Below are 23,616 nucleotides of genomic sequence, written 5' to 3' on the forward strand. Positions count from 1 at the left end.
ATATGGATTGATTTCTTCCAATTTATTAGATATACTAAGTCTACAGACTGATTTCTTCACACAGGTGACTATCAGGTAGCATGGTATGTACAACACAAGCATCTTTCGAGGCAAAATCCCCATAAGTCTATCTGTATTTTCACTCACTAGACCCTCAAATCACCAGACAAGAAGCATTTGTGTAGAACAAATTGCTTACAAGAGGGTCTCACAGTGAGGAACTCCCTTGGATGTCAGGCTGTAGCATGCTTTCATGATCAAATAGTACAATAAATTGAAGGAAAACCACAGAAAGTGAAATGATACATTTTCAATACTCAAAAGATGATCTTGAAATTGGGAAGCTCATAGACTAGCTAAGGAGCTCAAAAGGAATTTTCTAGACAAGAGGCTGAAAATTAAAATAGCCAAGCACAAAGCAATTCATCACCTTTGACATCAGCTTCAACCCCCTTTCAATTCTAGGGAGCGGTTTTCTCTCTAAAATCCCTGCCTCGTAGGGAGAGACAACGGCAGGGTTGATGAATCTCAGGAACATGGCACTCCCCACGGCGCCAATGCTGTTCTGAGGGAATCTCTGGCTAACAACCTAAAACCAAAGAGGTCAGAGTGATTAGGACATGACTTAAATTCAAAGGAACCCCAACTGCCCAGGCTCTCATTCTTCCAGACGCCCATCCACACAACAGGCCCATGAAGCCCTTTCCAGAGGACAGGAAGCAACATTCACATTCAGGTCTTAACTTGCACAAATAAAATGCAAAAGAAAATAGGTCATTGACATGAATTAAGCAGAAGAGTCCTGAAAAGAGATCTTAATTTCAAAGCCATCGAGCATACAATTTCACCGTAAGTGGGAAAAAGCCCCTCTAAGCTAGAGCATGAAGGAAATCAAGAAATATAGACAACCTGTGTAATCCAGAGGCCAGATTCTCAACTTCCCTCTCCTGAATTAAGTCCTGCTTAAGTTATTAAGCATTCATGGTCTTTCTCTCCAGCTCAGTTTCTCTAGTAACTAGCTTACTCTGCATAAAGTCAAGAGGGAACTGTGCTGGGGCTCCCCCTAAGTGAAGCCAGACCCTTCTCTTCCCCAGAATGCTTTACAGCACCTCAGGATGGGAGAAGTCAGGGCAGTTTCTATTTAAGCCATGGCGGAGGGGGAATTCTTGGGGATCTTTAAGAAAAAAGGACCCCACCAGCAGGGAAGGGAAGATAAACAGCTATCTCATTTTAGAGTTCCCTTTCTTGTTTTAAAATCTTTAAACTTTGAAAAAATCTTAAATGGCCTCTTTCTTACAAAACTATATCTTGATATGAAGTTCTTTTAAGATATGAAACTGTGTGATCAAATTATATATCAGAAAACCCCTTCCCCTTGGTTTTGCTTCCCTCAGTACTGCTCATCATAGTTGTGGTAGCTGCTCCAGTTGAGTAGGAAGGCTGTCCTTGGGAGGAAAGGAATTATAGCAAAGGACACATAGGACCACAGGGATGAGAAAGAATCTCCTACTAGATGAGAAAATTGGGTTTAATGGAGAGAATTGATTTGTACAAATATGTTTTTAGTAATGGAGCTGCCTCATATGTAGGAGAATAATTGCTGTGTGATCCTAGGCAAGTCACTTAACCCCAATTGCCTCAGGGGGAAAAAAAGGGAGGGGGAGAAAGAGAGACTAACTGCTGCTATTCACAGAGGTTTCACTGGGTAAAATCTCCATTCTTGTGCAGATTCTGCCCAAAGAAGCGTGTTTACATAAATTCATGTAAAAGCTTCAGTTGTAGAATGTAAGCTCTTTAAGGGAAGGAGCTGTCTCTTAGTGGTAGCTTCAGTGCTAAGCAGTAAGTAGGCATTTAATAAAAGCTTACTGATTGACTGATTTTTACTAGTCTTCTAAACTATCCTATTTTAAGGTTTATACTATACTGAGGTATAAGGAAGATTCCTTCATTTGTAATCACCGTTAGTAAAAGGTAGACTTTCCAGAAAAGGAGCAGGGAGGGTAAGGGTTTTTTAAAACAGTTTCCTTAGCAACACAACTTCCAACTCTTGGAAGTATCAGGTTTTCAAATGTGACAGATAGATGTACAAGAGATTTCTTGATACTACTCAACCCCACAAGCTTATGACTAAAGTTCTCAATTACTTCTCCATTTCTTAGATGGAAACTGAAAACCTAGCCTTGCCATCCATTCCCCAGTACCATTTCCTTCCTCAGTTCCAAGTCACTAAGAGTCTAATAGGACCTGCCAACCAGGCTGCAGCCCGGTAAAATCTCAGTTAGGAGATTGTGTTAGGATATATATCGTCATGCATCCATTCACTGAGAGTATTGGCCAATTATCTCAGGAACCAGGAAATGGCAAGAATTCATACTACCAAAAAAAGCATCATTTCTATCTCCTCCACCAATAGGAAAATTGCACAAATATTCAAGAAAAATAAAAATAGAATTTTTAAAAAATTAAATCCATAGAAATTAAACATAAAATTTCTTCTATGTATAAGCAACTTTTTGATTCCACATTAGCCAAAATCCAAATGTTCCTTTATTTCAGATATGAATTAATTTAAAGGTAGTCAAGAAACAACTCTAAGAATAATGTGTACCAACCCATCAGTGCATAGCCATGTAATGGTTGCACTTAAAGTTAATGTTCAAAAGAAACAAAGTTCAAATTTTATTTTCATAACAAGAAACAATAACACTTCCAGGATTAATATGCCTTTCTTCCAGAAGTCTCAAGAGACCTCCTCCCCCCACTCTGTGTGGCCTTTTTTCAAGTGAAAAGTTCATTGAAGCAACCCAATGAGCTTCCCAACTGATACTTGGAATGTAGAGTGATGAGACCTTCTGAGCTTAATCTGTAAAGTCCTCTGAATCGTGCTGGGGCTCCCCGCTGAACGTTACCACTTACTTTTGTTACGATTCCATGACGCCCCATTGTACCTGTGCTGATGTAAAAAAAGCATTCCACGTTTCATGTTATCCATAGGCTTTTAAAATGTCATTTGTAAAGCACCTCAGGAAAGTTTCAGAGAAGAGTTGAGGAAATTCAGGAAAAAATCACAGTGAAGATAGACAAGGGGGCTAAGAAACATGCTCTAGAGAGATGGGAGCTGGGGCAGGCTTTAATCTGTGCACCTCAGTGGAACGGAGGCGTCAGTCAGCACACCGCCAAGCGAAAGGCTTAGAGTACGTCGTTAATCTCAACGTCCTGGCAGTGTCTAGGAAGTTAAACTCATTTGTGCTGAGGAATAGAGGCTAAAGTATTAGAAAGAAGTGTTTAATTAAGGAGGAGAGATGCAGTGGGCTCTAATTGCTATTAGCAGGTGTAATTAGTATTGCAAAGCCAAGGAGAAACTCTCAAATAGGCATGCTTGACAGTGTCGCCATTCTATAAATCATGGTTTTAGTTCTCAAAATTTTTAAAGGAAATTAATGATACAAGTAGCTCCTATATCCTAAGGCATTTTATTTTTTAAAATAATATTCCAATTTTTGTTTGATTTAAATATTTAAATTTAATAATATTAAAAATAAAAGTTGGAGAATAATTTTCTACAAGTTTACATGGGTTATAAGAAAGTTTTGGGGATGCAGCTATGGTTCGTAATTTTTTCTTATTTTTAAATGATTGGCCATATTCATAGCAAAATCCTAAAATGCGTTCATGACCAGATGTGAATTCAGGAAAATGAGTCTTCCTGACTTCAGGTCTAACCATTTTATCCACCATGCTACTGAGCTGTTTCATAAAATGAAATCCTTTTCTAGAAATGACTTGTTTTCCTTTAAAGAACAGTGCTGTCAAACTATAATTTTAAAACGGATATTTTTTAAAGCAAGTAATACATTTTATAGCGTCAGGAAAACCTGAGTTCAAATGTGGCCTCAGACATTTACCAGCTATGTGATCCTGGGTCATTTAATGTCCATCTGCCTCAGTTCTCTCACCTGTAAAATGTGGGTAATAATAGTATCTACCTGCCAGGATCTGTGAAGATCAAATGAGATAAAAATTGTCAAGTGCTTAACACATTGCCTGGCATACAGTAATTATTATTTAAATGCTAGCGATTGTTATTTTTATTATTAATTTTGGGGAAATAAACCATAAGTGTACTTTTCTGAATTGACTAGTTAAAAGAAAAATGAGTTGTGTTGGGGCTCAAAAAAACTGAGCAACAAATTGGGTAAACATTGTCAAGATAATAGGAGAAACCGAGAAGGCAAGCAACAATTCTTTGCTCTCATCCCCTGGATGATCTCACCTCTGGCAAAATGCCATAATTACTGTATTGCTTGGACCAACACTAAGGGTTCTCTGAGCTCAGACGGACACCAGACCAGCTCGGACAAGCCCCCATGTTCTGGTCATGAAGCCTTGCTGGGAATCAAACTTGTCTCCCTGCTGTCCGTCCTCCTTGCTAGGGCTACAGCCTGCTGTGTACCACTGGGCTAAGTATCTGAGGTGTTTCTAATGTTGCCTCGGATCCCCCCACTAGTGGTGGGACCCTGGCACACATGTTTAGATCTTTCCTCGCTTGCAAGCTTCATTCCTTTGAAATTTAGTTTCTGTTTTGATTCCTGACTCTCCTGTCTCTGCCTGCTCTCTTCTCCAGCCATCTACAGATTAGAGGCTGGTTTGTGTACAACTGACAACATTTAGAAAGGGAAGCTTATCCTTCCCTTACAACTAAGCTTCATTATAAGGGAAATATCCCACTCACACTAACTACTATAAAACAAGAGACAAAACTAAAAAGAGATTCAACATTTCCTAAGGCCTTGAAATTAAGTTTCTTTTGCATTTGTTTATCATTAAAAATGATGGTAAAATCAGATTAGGAATAGCCAATATAAAGAAAAAACCCCCAAATGCCTTTGAGTTAAACCAAACCAAAGGCATGCAAAGAAGGTTTAAATAGAACTTAATTCCAGGGTTAATTGAAATGAAAGCTATTTGTGCCAGAATTAGTAGAATGATTTTAAGGTGAGAATTTATTAGGCTGAGGTGAAGATGTTCAAACAGCAAAGAGGTTTGGTTTTGCTTTGAAAGAAATGGCTAATAAAAAGGGCTCCAGACTTACTGATTTTTTGTTTTCCTTTTTTTCTTTTACGGTAGCTTTATTCAGTAGAGAGTGGCAAGTTGCCTACAGAACAGAGATGAGCACAAACAAGTCACAGCACCAACTACATACAGCAACAAAAACAATGTTGACTTGTACAGAAATTTACACAATCAATGTAACACAAATGGAATGGAAAATGGGCTATCAACTCAAGTTTGATGATGAAATTTCATCTTGGATTTTGATTTTTACTACATTCTGCAGGTCAAGTCCTAAAGAGAAGACCAGGTAAATGTGGGGTTTACTCATTTCTACTATTTCTGGCTAGAATACAAGTATCTTATGATTGATGGCCTCCATTCCCAAAGTCAGTAATAGAACACATCTGGGTTAGTTTCTCTTCCCTCACACGGTCAATGTCAGCGTGGTTAGAAAAGTCTACTTTCCACTCAAGATGAATGAACATTGGACTGTTGCAAGAAATCTTCAATTAAGGACACAATTCTCACAGAAAGTTTTGAAAAAGGCATTCCTGGGAAGCTACAGATACTCAGAGAGACAGACTTACCAAGAAGAAATAACATGATTTCCCATTAGTGGACTTCAGTATCATAACCAACTTACAATGAGCACTCAGATCCACTAAGGTAACACTGGCTTCATTCTCTGCTCCCCGTCTGGGACATTTAGGAAAAATCCCCACAGTGTGTGTGTGTGTGTGTGTGTATGTGTGTGTACTGTAACACACACACAGCACAGGTGGCAATGCTCACCTTAACACAGTCTTAACTAGTTTCTAAAACAAAAGATTTTGTCATGAGCATGAACCAAAAAAAAAATTCCATGCATGGGAAACCCTCTGGATGCACAAGCCCAAAGAACATATTCTCAAGACTGCTCAAGCATCTCATTTATGAGGCGACAACCATGCTCCTTGTGGAATACAGGGACCTGCTTTCCCTACCAGTCAAAGAAAATTTTTTAAAGTTTGTCTAGAACTGCTGCTGAAGCTAAAAGGAGCAAGAAAATGTCCAAATAACAAGGCAAAAGGGAAGCAGCAGCGACAGCAGCAGGACTCGGAGCATGAGGAAGAATCTTTAACAGGGCCCTGAGTCTGAGCTCCTTCCAGCTGCTCATCCTGATGCCTCACAGAGGAGTACAGGGGACTGTGGGTTCTTAAAGGTTACAGGAGAAAAGGCGATGCAAGCTCAGGCCTGCTGAAAAGCCTTGCAGGACAGCCCAGTGAAAGATGGCTTCTGCTTTTGCAAATCTGGTCTGGTCTGCCACCTTCCCTGGGACCGTGAACTTTTGACGTCCTTAAGGCCTGAAGGAGAAAGAGGCTTTCACAAACACTGTAGTACAGCAGATTTGGATGTAAAGTCACAAAACTGACTAAAAGGCAAAGACTGCGACACCCCTGGGCTTAATAGTTTTAGGGTTAAAGGCAATCCCTCCAATTAGCTGTGTTCCGCACCTACATTAAAATCATGAAAGCTTTCTCAAAGTGCAAGAGACGTCTCGGATTATCTTTCCTGAGGGAGGCATAAAAGAGACAGATGCTTGCCATGAGGTCAGCTAGATGAGGAAGCTCCGAGTTCAAATCCAGCCTCACTTTCTAGCTATATCGTCTGTGGCAAATCATAGAAGCTTTCTAGCCTCAGGCTCCATATGTGTACGATAGGGCTGACGCCACCTGGCCCCCAGGATGGTTCCAATGAGATGACATACTTAAAGCTCTCTGAAACTGTTGAAGTCCTAAAGAGATGTTAGCTGTTATGTGTATAACAAGTGTTATCACTGCCTAAGGCCTTCTGTCAGTCACTGAGGATGATCCAAACAGAGGGTGGGAGATCATCCGGCCATAACTGGCACAAGTTCATCCACAAAGAAAAACATATTCAGCTCTGGACATCCCAGAGAATCCTGCCAGCAGGTCGCCTAACCAGCCACCCAGGACAAACCAAGAGGTCAAAACATGACTGTGGTCAGGCTGTGATGTGGACACCCCATTGAGCCAATCCATCAGTACATGGATCCTGCACAGACATTGCAGATGAATCAGGAATTGGGCCAAGAACTAATGAGGGAACAGAATGGTGAGAACTGGATTTGGTATTTTGCCTACTTCTTTTCATGATTCCAAGCTTTTTTCCTGAAAAAAAGCCGCATTATCACCAGTTTTTGTCCTGGCAATGCTCTGACTGCACATATTCAAGAATGAAAGCTAAAGGTCGCCTAAAACCAGTGAGGATGGATGGGGGAGAGGGGTATCAGAGGGCTCCAGGATATCACCAACAAAAATACAAAGGGAAAGCAAAGGGAATAATGTCAAAAAGACCTGACTGTAAAAGCAGGAAAGCCAGTGGTGTGGTAAGGGGATAAATGGCTGAAATACACAGTGTCCAGACCCCTGGTGTCCGGCAGAGGCAAGGAATCTCTAGGAGCTTTCACAGCCCAGTGGGTAGAGAATTTATGGGAGGGCAGAGACTGAAAGACGGATCGTGACCCACACCTCTGGAGTCTGAGACTCACACTGATGAGATCACAGAGGCTAATGAAGTCACACATATTGACACTGCACTTCTCAGGCTATGAAAGCACAAAATGAATCATTCAGCAGGAGACCACGAAATATTGATCTCTTTCCACTGCAGTTATGATGTATGAATAGCATTCCACAATGTCCTAAACACAAACGAGTTCTTTCCTCGGAGACAGAAAGGGCATTTCCCTTTAAAATCTTATGTACCTCAAAAGGAGGGTTTCTGTTGGAAAAGTCACCCCAAATCCTGCTGCTTGCAGAGGTAGCAATGGCCTCATGCTTCCTCATGGACCCAATGTTTCAACCAAGCACCATCTGGATGGACACCTTCCTTGTGTTACTAAACCAATGAAAGATCCCCAAACTCAGTGGAACCCAGAGATAGAAGTCAAAGAATAAGGATTTGTAGACTCATGATAATACAAAGAAGAAACTGGATCCAGAAAGGATAAAGGTGGGTGAAGGTTTGTGATTAAATCAAATCTAGGAGCCAGGTCTCTGGCCTCCTATTCCAGGAGACTACAATCACACCAAGTGGAGGCCCCCAATCAATACAATCTGGTCACCTCAAGGAGGCTGACCCAAGTACCGTGTAAAGGGAGCTCTGAAGTCCATCCCAGAGTTGGAGACACAAAAACTACAGAATGGACAGTCCCAATGAAGTCCAACCCAGGAGAGGATGCTGTCCTCTGTGGTTTGACAGGGGAATGTCATGTTTCAAGAACCCAATTAACTCCAATTTCTGTTGAACCAGCTTGACTCCCCAACAGTTTCCTTGGGCTTTTCTCCTCTGCAAGTGCAGAAAACCCACAATAATGGAAAAGACATTTATTTCTATAAATGCTTTATCTACTGGATATATTTTGAGAAAATTATTTTTACAGATAGAGATGACACATTTTAAAATATCACAGGGGGGCAAAACTGCAAGCCCCACATGCATCAAAGCCTGAAACAGCTGCTTAAATGGGGGAGTCTCACACATGTAGCTAAGCAACTAAAGCACAGCACTAAAGACTACAGGCTGGCGACTGTCTTAGAGGAAGATGAGACAGAAGCACATGCATAAGAAGCACCCGCTCCCACACAGCCCAGAATGCTGGAACCTGAACACTTCTACACAAAGACAAGGGTCTCCAGAGCCCTATCGGAGTATGATTTACTCATCCCACTGGGATTTCTGAACCTGCATCTGGCAACGGTCGCTGACAGTCACAGCACCAACTTCCCCAAGATAAAGAACCAAACCGAAGCCAGGAAGTCTCTTTAGTGTGGTAGGGTCTGATCTAGAAGGATCTGGCAAGGAGGGCTCCCGGATTAAACTATTCTGCATGGAGTAGCCAAAGGAAATGAGACACCTGACCACAAACTCACTGGTGGATAACACAAAAGTCACACCAGGAAACAAGCCATCTCCAGTCTGCTTTAACACAACACAAAACCAAACCAAACCTGGGAATGGAGGAGGATTATGGAATATTGTCCCACATATGAATAGGAAAAGTAAAAAAATAAAAAAAAACACATTCTCAAATGTGGTTCAGAGTAGCTCTTCAAATACCATTAATACCCTGACTGCAGGTGTCCTAAAATCTGTTACTAACTCTACAAAAAACAGGGTTTTTAACAGGACACAGGGAACCGCCCCCACCTCTTCCTAGGGGTTTGTTGAACCTCCTCCTTCCTCTAAGCTGACCCAAGCAGAACCAGGCCAAGGTGTGACCTGCCGCCAGCTCTGTGGGCACAACCCTCCCGTCTGTGCTCCGGCTGGAGTAGCTCGGGATGGCTGGCAGCCAACTCGACCCAAGGCCTACCTGGTACAGGCAGTGGCACACACTGCGTAGCTGAGGGGGGAACTCGGAGGAAGAACTGATGATGGCGTGGAAGAACTTCTCAGTCATTTGCAAAAGGTTCCGCTGGTTGTCCTCGAGGCTCTCAGTATGCTCTAACCTGCAGGGGTGACAAAGGGAAAAATCTAACTATTTTTTATCCATGCGACCTGGGTCAAGATCATCCTCATTTCCCCGTGTCCCATCCTGAGAGTATCACATCACATCTTGGGAGATAATCTCTCTCCTCCTCATCCAGAAGAGAAATCCAGCCCACAGAAAGAACACTGCTGACTCCCCTGGGGCCTTAGAAAGCCACTAACCTTTTCCCCCTTCTTTAGACTCACAAATGATTTTTCTCCACTCCATTCTATTTATTCATTCAATAAATATTTATTGGGACCTCACCATGGGCAAGGTGCTATGCAGACAATAGCTAATTTGTCTCCACTGAACTGTACTCTTGAAGGTCACTGACTTCCTAATCACCAAATTTAATTTCCAATTTTTCTCTTTCTAGAGGTCTCAGACGCATCTGACTACCTCTAACGCTTCCCTCTTCCTTCTTCCAACTCCCACCTGTATAAATGTTGCTTCTCCTTCTCCCCTCTACCCACTTCTGTGGCTTCCCTTCCTCCCTCCTCAACTTAAAATGAGTCTTCCTCAAGAGCCAGGGTTCAGCCATCAATAGCACCTTGTTTTCTCATGCTTGAGGAATTCAGTTCTGAAATGTGCAACTCTTTTCATCAGGAGTTGTGCTGAGAACTGTTATTTAAATCCCTCCTTTTTGTCATGATATAGAGTAGTCATAGTTTGTATTTCTCTCTCTGTCCAGGAGGAGATACCATATTTCTGGTTTCTATTCACCCTCTTGGATTTTCCTGATAGTGAGGGTTTGTGACTGATGTATTAGTGGGGTGATCTGAAGACAGGAAGTAAGTCCTATTCTGGTCAAATCCAGTGGGTCTCAATACCAGGAATATGTATTGGGATTGGAGGGAAGACTTTGTGGTGGGACCAAGTTTCTAAAGAGTGAGAGGCTCTAGACTGCAGAAGAGAATGGCTGAGGACATTCCAGGGAAGGCCCTTAGATTTAGAGCAGGAAGGGATCTTAGAGATTTCTTTCATTTTTAAAAATAGATTTCTTTTTATTAATAATAAATACTGAAGGGGTTATACATCAACAGGAACAAATATATTGTGGGTGGAGATCTGAAATACTCTAACCATTATGGAAATTCATTTGGAATTATGCTAGGAGAGTGACTAAAATGACTCAGAGAGCTTAGTAATGGTCCTATAATCTAAGGAGGTTCAAAATAGAAGGAAGGTTTCTTTCTCTCAGTGGAGAGAGCTCTAGGCCTGGAGAAAACAAATTCAAATATTGCCTTGATACTTACTAGCTGGGCAAGTCACTAAATCTCTGTCTCAACAGAGGAAACACCTCAGCTGTAAAATGGGGATAACAACAGTGCCTACCTTACAGGGTTGTTACAAGAATCAAACAAGATAACTGCAAAGTGCTGACCACAGGGCCTGGCCATAATAATATTTAATAATAAGTACTTAATAAGTATTATAATAATATAATAATAAGTATTATAAAATACTTATTTCCTCCCTCCCATCTGCACCAAAACATCTATAGTAGCATTTTTTGAGTTGCAAAGGAGTGAAAACAAAAGATACCCATTACTTTAGTAAGAACTAAACAAATTATCTTATGTGAATGTAATAAAACTATCTTTTTTTTTTTAAACTTGGTGGTATTTTATTTTTTCCAGTGACACGAAAAGAGTTTTCAACATTTGTTTTTGTAAGACTTTGACTTCCAAGTTTTACTCCTTCCCCTCCCCAAGACAGAAAGCAACCTGATATAGGTTATATGCATAAGAGTATTTTTAATGTATTTCCATATTAGTCATGTTGTGAAAGTGTGAAAAAAAAATCAAAACAAAAGGGGAAAAAAAAAAACAAGGGGAAAAAAAAGTGAAAATAGTACTATTTAATCCACATTTAGTCTTCATATTCTCTCTCTAGATGCAGATGGCATTTTCCATTTGCAGTCCATTGGAATTGTCTTGGATCAGCTAAGTCTGTCATAATTGATCACTGCACAATGTTGCTGTTACTGTGTACAATGTTTTCCTGGTTCTGCTCACTTTAGTCAGCATCAGTTCATGTAAGTCTTATCAGACTTTTCTGAAATCAGCCTGTTCATCATTTCTTATAGAACAATAGTATTCCAGAATGTATTAGACTAAAACACTGGAAGAAATGATGGATATGAAGAACAGAGAGAAAATACACAGGAAAACTTTCACAAAGTGATGCAAAATGAAGCCAATAGAACCAACATACACAACAGCCACAGCCACGTACGCAGAAAGAGCAACAATGACCGAGAGCCAGATTACCTACTTATACCTACAGGAGAAGAACACTACTATATTCTGGTCAGACACTCCTTTCACAAAGAACCCCTGCTTGTGACAAAAGAACCGTAATTAAACAAAAAGTCTTATTCTGAAACCAGACCTCACGGTGCATACACTACTGGGTCTTAGTGAGAGGAGTCTTTGCCATCAGGGAGGAGGTTGGGTTTCAATCAGTCTTCTCTCCAGGTTACTCCATGAGTCAAAGTTGACTTTGTTTTTGGGATTACAGTCTTTGATTACCCCTCAATTGATAGCTGAGGAAGCTGCAGTCTCACTGGAAGTCACACAAATCCAGAAAGGGAAGGAAGAAGGCAGGGGATGGGAGGGAGAGAGAGGGCACTAAAGAATGTAAGGCTAGGAGATCCCATTAATTAGAGCCAGGGAGTTGGGATGGACAGCTGATCAAGAGGAAGATGCAGAGTCTGGTACTGAACAAGTAAGTCAAAAAGCAAGGTCAGAGGACCCTCTGCTGTCCAGTTCAAATGACAAATGAAAACCTTCACTGGCCCCTCCACAGCCCAGGACTTCTTCAAGTGGCGCCTATGAGCCTGTGTTTATTTGTATCAAGAAATACTGTGATGATCTGTTTCAGTATAATTAGCTTCCTTCTTAATCTGATGTGTTTTGTTTTATGTATTTAAAAATAGGATTGTAAGCAAGGCATTGCCCAAGGGATCCAGGTCCTGGGAGATGGTGAACAAGTCTGCCCAGGGCATTTCTTCCACCCTCAGGCCAAGTCCCCCTGCTATGTAGAAGGGAGGGACCCTCCCCTGCTATGTGGAAGGGTCTCACTTCATTTTAATGAAGAGGGAACAAAAAAAATTAATATAAGGCTGTCCTAAAAATATTTCATTTCAGAAAGATGGGCAAAAATGTCTCCCAGTGCATGCTGCAGACACCGTGCTAGCCACAAGCTTAGTGACCAAAAGAGAGAAAATACCTATGAGTGACAGCAATTCTTCCTGCTTCTTTTTTCTGTATCTTAGCTGGTCCGGCGAGCATTTTTATAACTCTTAGCACCAGCACAGTGTTCAGACAGGACCGGCAGATTTCTTTTAGGTAGTTGGTCCAACTGATAATTGGCTACATTTTAAAATGGCTTGCTACAGAGGTCATAAGTAAGCAGAACCATTTAAATTACCTCCCTCTAATTTACCTCAACTCAACAGAGGCACTAAACAGTGACAGATGGAATAAAACTTATGATCAGAAGTCTGAAGTGAAGGCCAATGATGGAGGATCCTCCCAACTCCTACTGCCCAGGGAAGAACTCCAACGAGTGAATCTGGACAGGAGAATACTGTCATTTAAGGAAAGCTGACCTGGGGGTCACCATCCACTCCTTTTGCTCTCAATAGAACTAGGAAGAATGAGATTCCAGCTCTGGCCTCTTTCTCAAATGGGTTAAAGGTAATGGTCGCGGGGGGGGGGGGGGGGGGGGGGGGGAGAAGTACTACTACCTGATCAGTGAAAGAAAATCCACGTCTCCAACCCATGAAACCAAGCAAGCCAGCAGGGCTCTCTCACTAGAATCCTGTCTGAGCTTTGGGTACGCTAAGCTCACAGACTGGGTGCGTGCCCCTGGAAACCCTGTCACGGGCACTAACTAACCGGGGCACACAAACTGTCACCTTGTGGCCTCTAGCCCTGCTCCCTAACCTGTGGAGACAGAACAAGAAAAAACGAGCACTGCAGGAACCTAGAGGGTGGGGACGTGAAATCACTGGTACTTTGTTGCCCCGTAAGCTAGCAGGGTCCCACCGCATGACCCGGTGTATCTGTAAGTGTCCGCCACAGACCACTGAAGCTGACCGCCACCGGAGGGTTTTGGGGTCAGCCTTTTTCCTTGTTCTGGTGCTCAGAGAAGCCAGGGCAGCCCATCTCCCTGCTCCCATCTGAAGTGCCCCTTGTCTCATGCTCACCAACAAACCAGGGCAAGAAGAAAACCTACTGTTCTCTCCTCACTGCCACGTTCAGATTCTCTCTGCCATAACTCGGCCGCCTCTCCTGTTTTTGAGGTCCCCACCCCTCGTCTGCATCCCAGCTTCTAAAACTGTGGCTCATAACCCCATCAGGGGGCTTGTGACAGAAAGGAGGGGAAGAGAATTATGGTTTATTATCAGTGAATGTGGCCCATTACTCCATATGGGATCCTGTAACCCAAGGAGGGGAAGGGAATTACGGTTTATTATCACTAAATGTTTGATTTGTGTATCTATTTTATATAACTAGATATCTGAGATCACATCAAAATTACTTGGGGAAAAAGGGGTTATGGGTGAATAAAGTTTAAGAAGCCTGGTATATATCACCTGGCCCTAAATGACATCCTTTAAAAATCTTGGGATCATTCTCTGTTCTTTCTCAAAGTGTTCCCTGGACTCGGGTATTTGAGGATGCAGAAGCCGTGCCTGAAACACCTGGGCCCTCCCTTCTCCCAGGGGCCTCTGATCCCAGTCCCCCCCATGCCAAGCTCCAGTCGCTGCTGCCCTGCCCTCCCCTTCCTGCCCTCACGCTTCACTATGGCTGCGGCCATTTGCTAGCCCCAATGCCTTGTCCCTGGGCCACAGGGCTCATGTCTCCCCAGTTACGGGTCCTGCTCCGATTCCACTGCCCAACGTCACAGGAACGACAGACAACGGCAAACCCGGGCCGCAACCAACCTGGTGGGATCGACCTCGAAGCTGACGTGCTGCCATTCGGAGGATGTGATCACAAAGCGGAGTAAAGGCTCCAGAAGCTTCTGCAGGTATGTAGCACCGTAGACCTGCACAAGGACAAACAGAGACCGTAACTGGGCCGATACAGGGGCAGCTGGGAAAGGGCCCTCCTCCCTGAGCAGGGCGGGCACCCATTGTGGAGCTGATCTCGGGCAAACGGACAGAGATGGCACTCACCTTAAAGCAGAAGGTCATGATTTTACTGGCCAAGCTGTTTCCTCTAAAAAGTGTCTGCATGGAGTCTGCCAGCTCAACTTCCTTAGAAAACATGTTCCAAAGGAGCTGATACAGTAAGTGTCGGGAATCAAAGAGAGTAACAAGGACTCGAGCAAGTTCATCCTAAAAAGGATTTAAAAAAAAAAAAAAAAAAAAAAAAGAATAACCAATTTAGCTTCCCCAAAAAGGAGAATCAGAGGCTGTTTCTGCCTTTCTTTATGCCCTCAGCAAAGTGTCTGGAACACAATAGGTGGTTAATGAATGTATACTTAGTGATTGCAGCCTACACCTGCAGTTCAGAAGCAAAGGGGAGACAGGTGTGGTGGGGGCCACCTGTAATCTCTGCTTCTGAGGAGAGGCTGCGCCTGCCCCATCACTTGAATGAGAGAACTCTGAGCTAAAGTCGGGCTAAAGTCCAGTGGGCATGTACTCTATCCAGCACAAAGATGGCAATGAAGGTGGGGTGGGGTGGGAGGGAAGCAAGAAGGAAGAACGGACTTCATAAAAGTGGGAGCTAAGTCTATCGTGGAAGAGAGACAAAAGATGAGAGACATAAAGCAATACTTATTTCTGAGGAAATCAGAAAGAGGGCATGGATTAAAATAAGGTAGATCACAGTAAATAAGAAAAGCAACATTGGTTTAGAATATAAACTGATCGAGGGTAGAAAATGAATTCTAATCAAACATGAAGTAGCACCAAGTACAAAAAAATTTAAAAAGATAAAGTTTGAATTTCATGGAATAAAGATTTATCAAACAACATTAAAATATAAGATAAATGATTGATCTGAGAAAAATATCAAATATAACTGATAAGGACTTGTTTGATAGGCAAGATATGTCGATATAAGACCAAAAGCCATTACCCAATAGTTCTCTATTGGGTTCTCTAGAATCCAATGGTTCTCTAGAAATGGTTCTCTAGATGGTTCTCTAGAAATTGAAAACTGTTCAAAGGAACGAACAATCAGCTCTCAAAAAAAAAAAAAAAAATACAAATTATTAAGCTAGCCAGAGCCCCAGGCAAGGAGACAGACTGTGAAGGAAACAATAAAGACTTTTAGACTTTATCCCTGGCTGTTCTCATGGTGAGGACTCTTCTGAAAGCAAGGCTGGTCCCAAGACCTCCACAAAGCCAATCAGAACATTACAAGTAGACATTCCACGAGGGGGAAGAGCTAAATAAATGAGGCGGCCCAATGGTCCTGTAAGATGATTTAAGATGATCTAGAACAGGAATCCTCAAACTATGGCCCATGGGCCAGATGCAGCAGCTGAGGATGATTATCCCCCTCTCCCACGGCTATGAAGTTTCTTTATTTAAAGGCCCACAAAACAAAGTTTTTGTTTTTACTCTAGTCCAGCCCTCCAACAGTCTGAGGGACAGTGAACTGGTGCCCTATTTAAAAAGTTTGAGGATTTCTGATTCTAGAAGAAGCAAGGAGCATGATTGCTATTGAGAAGCATAAAACTTTTATGAAATGATGTCAAGTGAAAGAAGCAAAGGCAGGAAAATGATGCTGGCAATGACTACAAACTACAAAGCAAGTGAAAATGAATATTGTGCAAAGGTAAGGAGCAAGTGTGGACCTAGAGAAGAAGGTAAGGAGAGATACAAGGAGGCTTCTTTGAGGTGATAGGGATCCACAGGTGTGGAACACCGCATGGGCAGATTTTTTTTTTTTTTTTTTTTGATGTGTTCATATATTTTATTACTGATTTTTCCCCCCTTGTATGCCTCTCTCTCTCTTTTTTTTTTTTAAGCTTTTTATTTTTCAAAACATATGCGTGGGCAATTCTTCAACATAAACCCTTGCAAAATCCTGTGTTCCAATTTTCCCCCTTTTCCCCCCTAGATGTATGCCTCCTTTTAAAAAAATTCTTATTATAAGAGATGGTTCTCTAGAATGAGGAGGGAAATATGGGATGAAATCTAAGGATTGCAAAAAAACAGAAACTATCAATAAAAATCTGTTTTAAAATAACAAGCCCCTTCATCCACCTGGTGGCAATAAGTATGGGGGAGGAAGATCACAAGCAGTGATGCCCCCAAAACAGAGAGCAAACAAGTTTCCCCAAATCATCCTCTGGAGGTTCATGAGGATCAAACACAGTGTGACAGAAGGGGTCTCAAGCACTCTCCCCCAATCCCCTCACTCTACCAATGAAGAAACCCAAGGCCAAGAAAGCAAAGGGACTGGGCAAAGGTGGGATCTGGACCCAAGCCTTCTCCCTGAGCAAGCAGGGCTTTCTCTCAGGCTGCCCTGCCTCCCTGGGCGTGCTGAATGGAGAGCAGCTGGAGGAGTTCTAAACAAATTCGTCTCTTCTCCATGGCAGTGAAGCTGCACTCCATGGTATTCCCTCACTACCCAGTGGCAGGAAAAGCAGCCACTCCAGACACAAGGAAGGCCAGAGGCCCAACAAACTCAACGCGAGCACTGAGGGGCTGAATCTCAAAGTGTCCAAAAAAGACCATGGCAGCAAAAACTTGTAACAGATCAGGCCCTTCCTTTCAACAGCGAGGTGATTTGGGCCAGTTCCAAGGGTCTGGTTATGGAGAGAGCCTTCTGCCTCCAGAAGAGGACTGTGGGGACTGAATGTGGACCACAACATAATGTTTTCACGTTTTTTGATGTTGTTTGCTTGCATTTTGTTTTCTTTCTCATTTTTTTCCTTTTTGATCTGATTTTTCTTGTGTAGCACGATAAATGTGGAAATAGGTATAGAAGAATTGCACATGTTTAAACATACATTGGATTACTAAGGAAGAGGGTGGAGGGAAAAAAGGGAGAAAAAAATTTGGAACACAAGGTTTTGCAAGGGTGAATGGTGAAAACTATCTTTGCATATACATAAAAAGATAAATAAATTAATGCATGAATAAATAGACCGATGGATAGATAGATAGGTGGGTAAATAGATAAATAAATAAAAGAGAAAAGAATCAAGCCATGATTACTATCCAGGAAAAAAAGGTGAGTCCATAGAAGACAAGCACCTTGCCATCTACCACGTACACAAAACCTGAAGAGAATTGGCTGGAAATGCCGAATGCTCTTTAAAGGCAGGAAAAGAGGACAAAACAAACCCTCTTCTATAGAAATCAAAAGTAACATGGCTTTGTTAGCAATGAAAATGCCTTCATTTGGTTGCACTGAAGGAAGGAAGCCAAGGTGATAACCTGGAGATGAAATGGGCAGTAGGAGCCAGGTTAGCAGCTTGGGAAGCCCGGCCCAGGCTGCACGGCTGGGGGAGCACCAGACTCCTCCTGACCCTTTCCCTCCCTGTCTCCTGCTCCCACAACCTCCCTTAGAGTGTCACCTTCCACATTAGACATAAGCTCCTCAAAAGCAGGGACTGTTTTTGTTTTTCTTTTAGTGTCTCTGTCATTTAGTGTTGTGGCTAGAACAGTAGGTGCTTCCTACATGTTTACTAAACAATAAATCCAATACCTATGTTATAAACAAAAAGCCTCCAAGGCAGAGCTGACAGCTGAGTCACCTTAATGGTAAATCTTGGCCTTAGAGAAGAGAGGAAGCGGATTCCTTGTTTCTGGTACAGAGAGGAGAGCCCACGGGTATGTATTGTCGCATACATGGGGTGATTTCGTATTTACCAAGTTTGTGGGTACTCCTTAACTGGCTTTCTTTGTTAGGAGGAGAGGTGGTGTTTATGCACAGACAGATATAAAAATGAAAGAAATTCACTTAAAAATCTTAAGCACTTGATAGAGGAAAAACAGTTAGTTCCTATTGAACAAGCTGCCTCCCATGCATATATCAAAATGATACAAGATTCCTGAAAAGACAAAGGAGTAAGCATAAATCTGAAAAGGCTGCACTGCCTTGGGAGTATGACTGGACCAGGAAAGGGGCCGGGCAGTGAGAGGGGCCCGCTGCTCCACTGGCCAACAGACATCGTCAAGAGACTGAGAGAGCACAAAGCAACACTGGGTAACCCAGGACAGGCCCCCATCAGCTGAGCAGCCAACACTTGGGCTTGCTCAAAACGATCGGGTAAAATGACTTATGAAGACGAGAAGTAGTAAGGGGCAAGGGAAAGTCCCAGAACCCAGCTGGTCTGACTTTGCTCTGTTCTCGGGAGAGACCCAATTTTAAAAGTCAGATTCTGAGGAAGGGTCAGAAGCAGGAAAAGAACAAATTTTCCTGAACAAGGTCTGAGGTCTTGCGGTATTTTGTCATGTACACTGTGTTACCAAAAACACTCTGACTAGCTGATCAGGCCATAACATGCTAATTCTATTCTATTATATGGAATCAAGTATAATTTGTCAAACAATTCACCTGTGAACAGAAGGCATTTTATACGGTTAAGATTTTGAAATCCTTTTCCACTATCGTCTCCCTCCCCTCTCCCCCCACCTCTCCCCCAAACCTCCACAAATCTAAATAGAAAGGAAACTTTAGGCAGGCATCCAATAAGATTGAGCAACAATTTATGGTACAACAAAACACATATTTTATGGGATCATGCCTTAGAAACGGCTCATAAATTTTCCCTAACCCAGTTAAAAGAAATTTCTTCTTTAAAATAAAGGCAGTAGGTGGCACAGTGGACACTGTGGGAAGCCCGGCCCGGGCTGCAGGGCTGGGGGAGCACCAGACTCCTCCTGGCCTTTTCCCTCCCCGTCTCCTGCTCCCACAGCCTCCCTTAGAGTGTCACCTTCCACATTAGACATAAGCTCCTCAAAAGCAGGGACTGTTTTTGTTTTTCTTTTAGTGTCTCTGTCCTGAAGTTAGGTGGATCTGAGTTCAAATCTGGCCTCAGACGCTTAACACTTGCTAGCTGTGTGACTCTGGGCAGGTCACTTAGCCCCAAATGCCTCAGCAAAAAATAAAAAATAAAAATAAAGGCAAAAGCCTAGTTATTATGAACAACAAAATTCAACATAACACTGAAAAACAATTTCCTATAGTAAAGAAAATCTAGGTTTCTTAGGACATTAGATTCAGCATCTTTTTTTTTTTTTATTATTATATAGAAGTTTTGTTGAATTCAGATATATAATGAAAGAAATCCTTTTAAGTAGTTAAATTAGGTTTTAAAACAGCCAATCATAAATTAATCTCAGGGCTCAAAAGGACTGCAATTCTTTATGCCTTCTCCATCTTCTAAACTGAGTAAAACTGAATCATCTGCCCTAGGCAAGAAGTGTTCTCTTTCTTAAAGATTGCCAGGAAGAAAGGCATGATGGGATTGGAACTTGAGCAGGCCAAATATAAAAATATGACACTTTCATCTTGGAAACAACTCGGTGATTGCACTAAAATTATGAGTATTCAGTGACAGGGCTGCCAGATGCAACTTGAAATCTTGTTCTGACACCTGCATTCTGCCAGCATGGAAGTGGTGACCTCTTGGGTAAGCTCTGGTTGGCTATGCCTGTGGGGCAGATTTCTATGGGATTGACAACGAAGCAAAAACTGTCTGCCTCAGAATACTGAGGGAAGCGCATAATACAACAGGTAGCAAAGTGATATATTTTCTGTTCACGGTAATTCAAAAACCTGCTATTTCACAGAGAAGGAGAAATCTGTGGTAGCAAAGGGAACATCTACCCCACTGCAATCACAGGTCACTGAAGTATGCTTCTGAACATGACCTCAAAGAAGCTTTCTTTGAAATTAAAATGGAAGTAGCAAATCCTTAATTATATATGCTCTGGTTTTTAAAAAATTTTAAGAAAACTCTTTATGACTCTAAATATAAACCAGCCGATTAGGCAGAAACAGGGCTAAAAAGCAAAAATGGAAGCAACATTGTGCTGGGAGACAAAGACTTAATGTTTTGTCTCAGCTCTGCCACTTTCTACCTATATAAAATGGATGATTTAATTAACTTCTGACCTCAATTTTCCCTGAGGATCAGGCTAGATGATCTCAGGACTCTGTCCCAATCTGGAAATTCTTTTAAGCCTACCAGTGAACTTACCCACTGAGAACAAGGCACCACGTTGGCCAGAGCCATGGCTATGGGGAGCTCTCCTTGATCACCCATCATCGTGACCAACTCAACAAGTCTCTCAAATCGATCAGCTAACACGGTTTCTGCGAGCGTATCAAACTCTGTGCCTTGCTGAAGGATTTTTGTGAGGACTTCCATGAAGGTGGCTCTTGTCTGAAGATCTTTGTGGTAACCCAATCCTAGCACAGTAAAAGCAGCACAAACTTAACTAAAGCAGGTTCAGTAACATCCCTTCTCCTCATCTTCATCGCCCATCTTTGCCTCTAGCTGCCTTACCTATAGAGTGCATCAGGCCGCTGTCTACATTCGCATTGAGCAGGTTGGACATTGCCAGCACGGTGCAGTGGCGCAGGGACGCCAGCCTTCGCGACATGCCGCGCTTCCTGCCCCCAATCTGGACATTTTCTTCTTCGACCTCACTGCAGTCATTAAGAAGGTTCATAAAGAGGGTGAAATACCTGAAAAAGAGCGGGCCAGCCCTTAGACAAGAAAATCCAACTGGATAATGTTACAATGGATGGACACAATCGGCTGCATGTCACCCCAAATGAAGCACAGTGCCTAATGGTGAGGGAATGGCTCCTCCACTACCAGTGACTTCCCCTCCTACCTGCTCTGGAAATCGCAGGTCTGGGCCATTTAGATGTTCTCATTAGATCTCCTGGGAGAATGTAATTTCCCTGAGAGCAAGGATTTGATTTTTTTCTTTCTTAGCATGCTAAAACACTTAGCACATATGAAGCCCTCAATTGTCTGCTAATTGGCTGATTGATTACTCATCTAAAATTGTTATACTGAGTATAATTTTGTTCTGAGATAATGAACAAACTGAATGTATTTTATCTTCTAATTAAAATAGTACATTTTAGAAGTAAAATGGTTAATGTGGAGCCATTCACCCATCTAATAAAGTACTATTCATTTTAATGCATCAATCATTTTTCTAAAACAGGTCAAAAATGGGTGTAGTTGTTGAAACTCTTTATTTTTTTTTTTTAGTTGTTGCACCCAAAACATCCTTATTTGCAGATATCGTGATTGCCTCAAACGCAAGAACACAATAGCACCTCATCAACAAAACCTTCAATTATTCATGAGATCACTCTAACAATTCATAGAGGAAAAACAAAATGGATAAAACCATGTCTATTGCCCAGACTGGGGCATGGAGATGGACCAGTAGTCAAGTAAGTTATGGGACATGTATATAAGAAAGATAATGAAGACAGACAGTGAGCCAAGCTCAGAATGGAACAGGAAAAAGAGTAATATGCTAGACAATTATATAATTGGGAAATTGTACAATATTTTCAAACTCCCTCACTCAAAAACATAAAAGCACATTTTAGACAAAAATGTTCTCCCAATGATTGTGAAATGATGAATCTCAACATCACAATCTCCCCCCAAAATGAACCTCTGGAAATCTAAGAGACCCATACTGAACATATCACACAAGCTCTAAATAGTACCCAACAATTATCAGTTTTTGAGACAGGCAAAGTGAGTGGAAAGACTATAGTATTTGAATGGCCATAAAGACCAGAGTTCAAATCTGCTTAGGTCCACAAAACACTCTCATTAGCTACAGATCCGTGGGTAAGTCAATTAAATTCTTTGACTCTCTCAGGAAACTTTCTGAGATTAGCTACTAGCTATAGCCAGGCTTCAAGCTACACCTGAGTTTCCCCCAAGGAAATCAGAGATTACTGATTTACTGGCCTGTGCCCAAGAAACCACATAAGGGCTAGAACTGAAAACACAACTGAGAAAGAAGGTGAGCCAGGGGTACAACAAGAAGGTGGGGTAAGAGGCAAAAGAACCAGGACCCACTAAAGGTAGGCCTCGATTCCGAAGGGGGCCCTCCACAACGAGACATAAGCCAACTGTGACTGACTCTATGCATAATCAAGAATTCCTGATGAGAACAGATTCAAGGAAGCAGTCAGATGATTCCTAATTCTACAGCAAAATTTTACTCATATTCACAGAAAGTTTCAAGAGACAGCAACATGTAATTAACTACAAAACAGCCAAACTATTTCATGTGATGTCATTGAATTCAGCTGGCTGCCATCTTATCATGCTCACTTTGTTGCTCTGGGTCTAAAGGAGAGAATGGTTCTTTCTAGCTCTAGGCTTTAAGTTTAAAAAGACTAAAACTGGACAGGTAGGTGGCACAGTGGATAGAGCACCAACCCTGAAGTCAGGAGGGCCTGAGTTCAAATCTACCTCAGACACTTAACACTTAGCTGTGTGACCCTGGGCAAGTCACTTAACCCCATTGCCCAGCTAAATAGATAAATAAGATAAAAAGACTAAAATTTACTTAAGGAACAGCTGGGATTTGGCTTCCATCAATTCCACCCCATCGCCTTCCTCAGGCTGCAGAGGGAGCCCAGCGAGCAATGACACCACTGCTTCCATGCTTGCCTGGTCCAAATCTCTGGGAAGAAAGAGGTGGAGGAAAAAAAAGTCTTTAGGCAGATAAATGTCCAAAAATCAAACGCCTTCAGAACAGAAGCATTTCTAAACATCTATTCCACTGAACAAATTACTCATTAATGTATTAGTATGGAGTGACCATGAATTTAGTTTGTAATGCCCAAAACAGGGAAGAGAAAAAGGGTATTTTAAACAGAAAGAACATTTTTAGAAACTGAATCACTTGAGTGACCACTTCCTTAAATCAAATTGCATGCAAACAAGGAGATAGCACTGGGGCCCAATAAAGTTTTGAAATCTATAAGAGATACACGAATTTAAAAAAAAAAATCCTAAAATATCACCACTAAGCTCCTTAAATTTTT

General features: G+C 42.0%; 1 protein-coding gene across 18 annotated transcripts in view; it reads right to left on the bottom strand.

Moving 5' to 3' along the window:
• Positions 1-23,616, bottom strand: part of NF1 (neurofibromin 1) — a 230,363-nt gene that overhangs the window by 87,232 nt on the left and 119,515 nt on the right. For 13 of the 18 annotated variants that reach the window (XM_031967656.1, XM_031967647.1, XM_031967653.1 and 10 more), the window contains 8 exons: positions 23,136-23,252; positions 21,083-21,264; positions 20,774-20,991; positions 14,781-14,942; positions 14,547-14,650; positions 9,431-9,566; positions 5,093-5,155; positions 431-589 (listed from right to left, as the gene is read on the bottom strand). In XM_031967656.1, the coding sequence (XP_031823516.1) occupies positions 431-589; positions 5,093-5,155; positions 9,431-9,566; positions 14,547-14,650; positions 14,781-14,942; positions 20,774-20,991; positions 21,083-21,264; positions 23,136-23,252 (1,141 nt within the window). The remainder of the gene's footprint in view (positions 1-430; positions 590-5,092; positions 5,156-9,430; positions 9,567-14,546; positions 14,651-14,780; positions 14,943-20,773; positions 20,992-21,082; positions 21,265-23,135; positions 23,253-23,616) is intronic. The other 5 variants (XM_031967654.1, XM_031967644.1, XM_031967650.1 and 2 more) reach the window with 3 other exon arrangements.

Source organism: Sarcophilus harrisii, chromosome 4 (genome assembly GCF_902635505.1).
Source record: "Sarcophilus harrisii chromosome 4, mSarHar1.11, whole genome shotgun sequence".
In the NCBI taxonomy this organism is placed as follows: domain Eukaryota; kingdom Metazoa; phylum Chordata; class Mammalia; order Dasyuromorphia; family Dasyuridae; genus Sarcophilus; species Sarcophilus harrisii.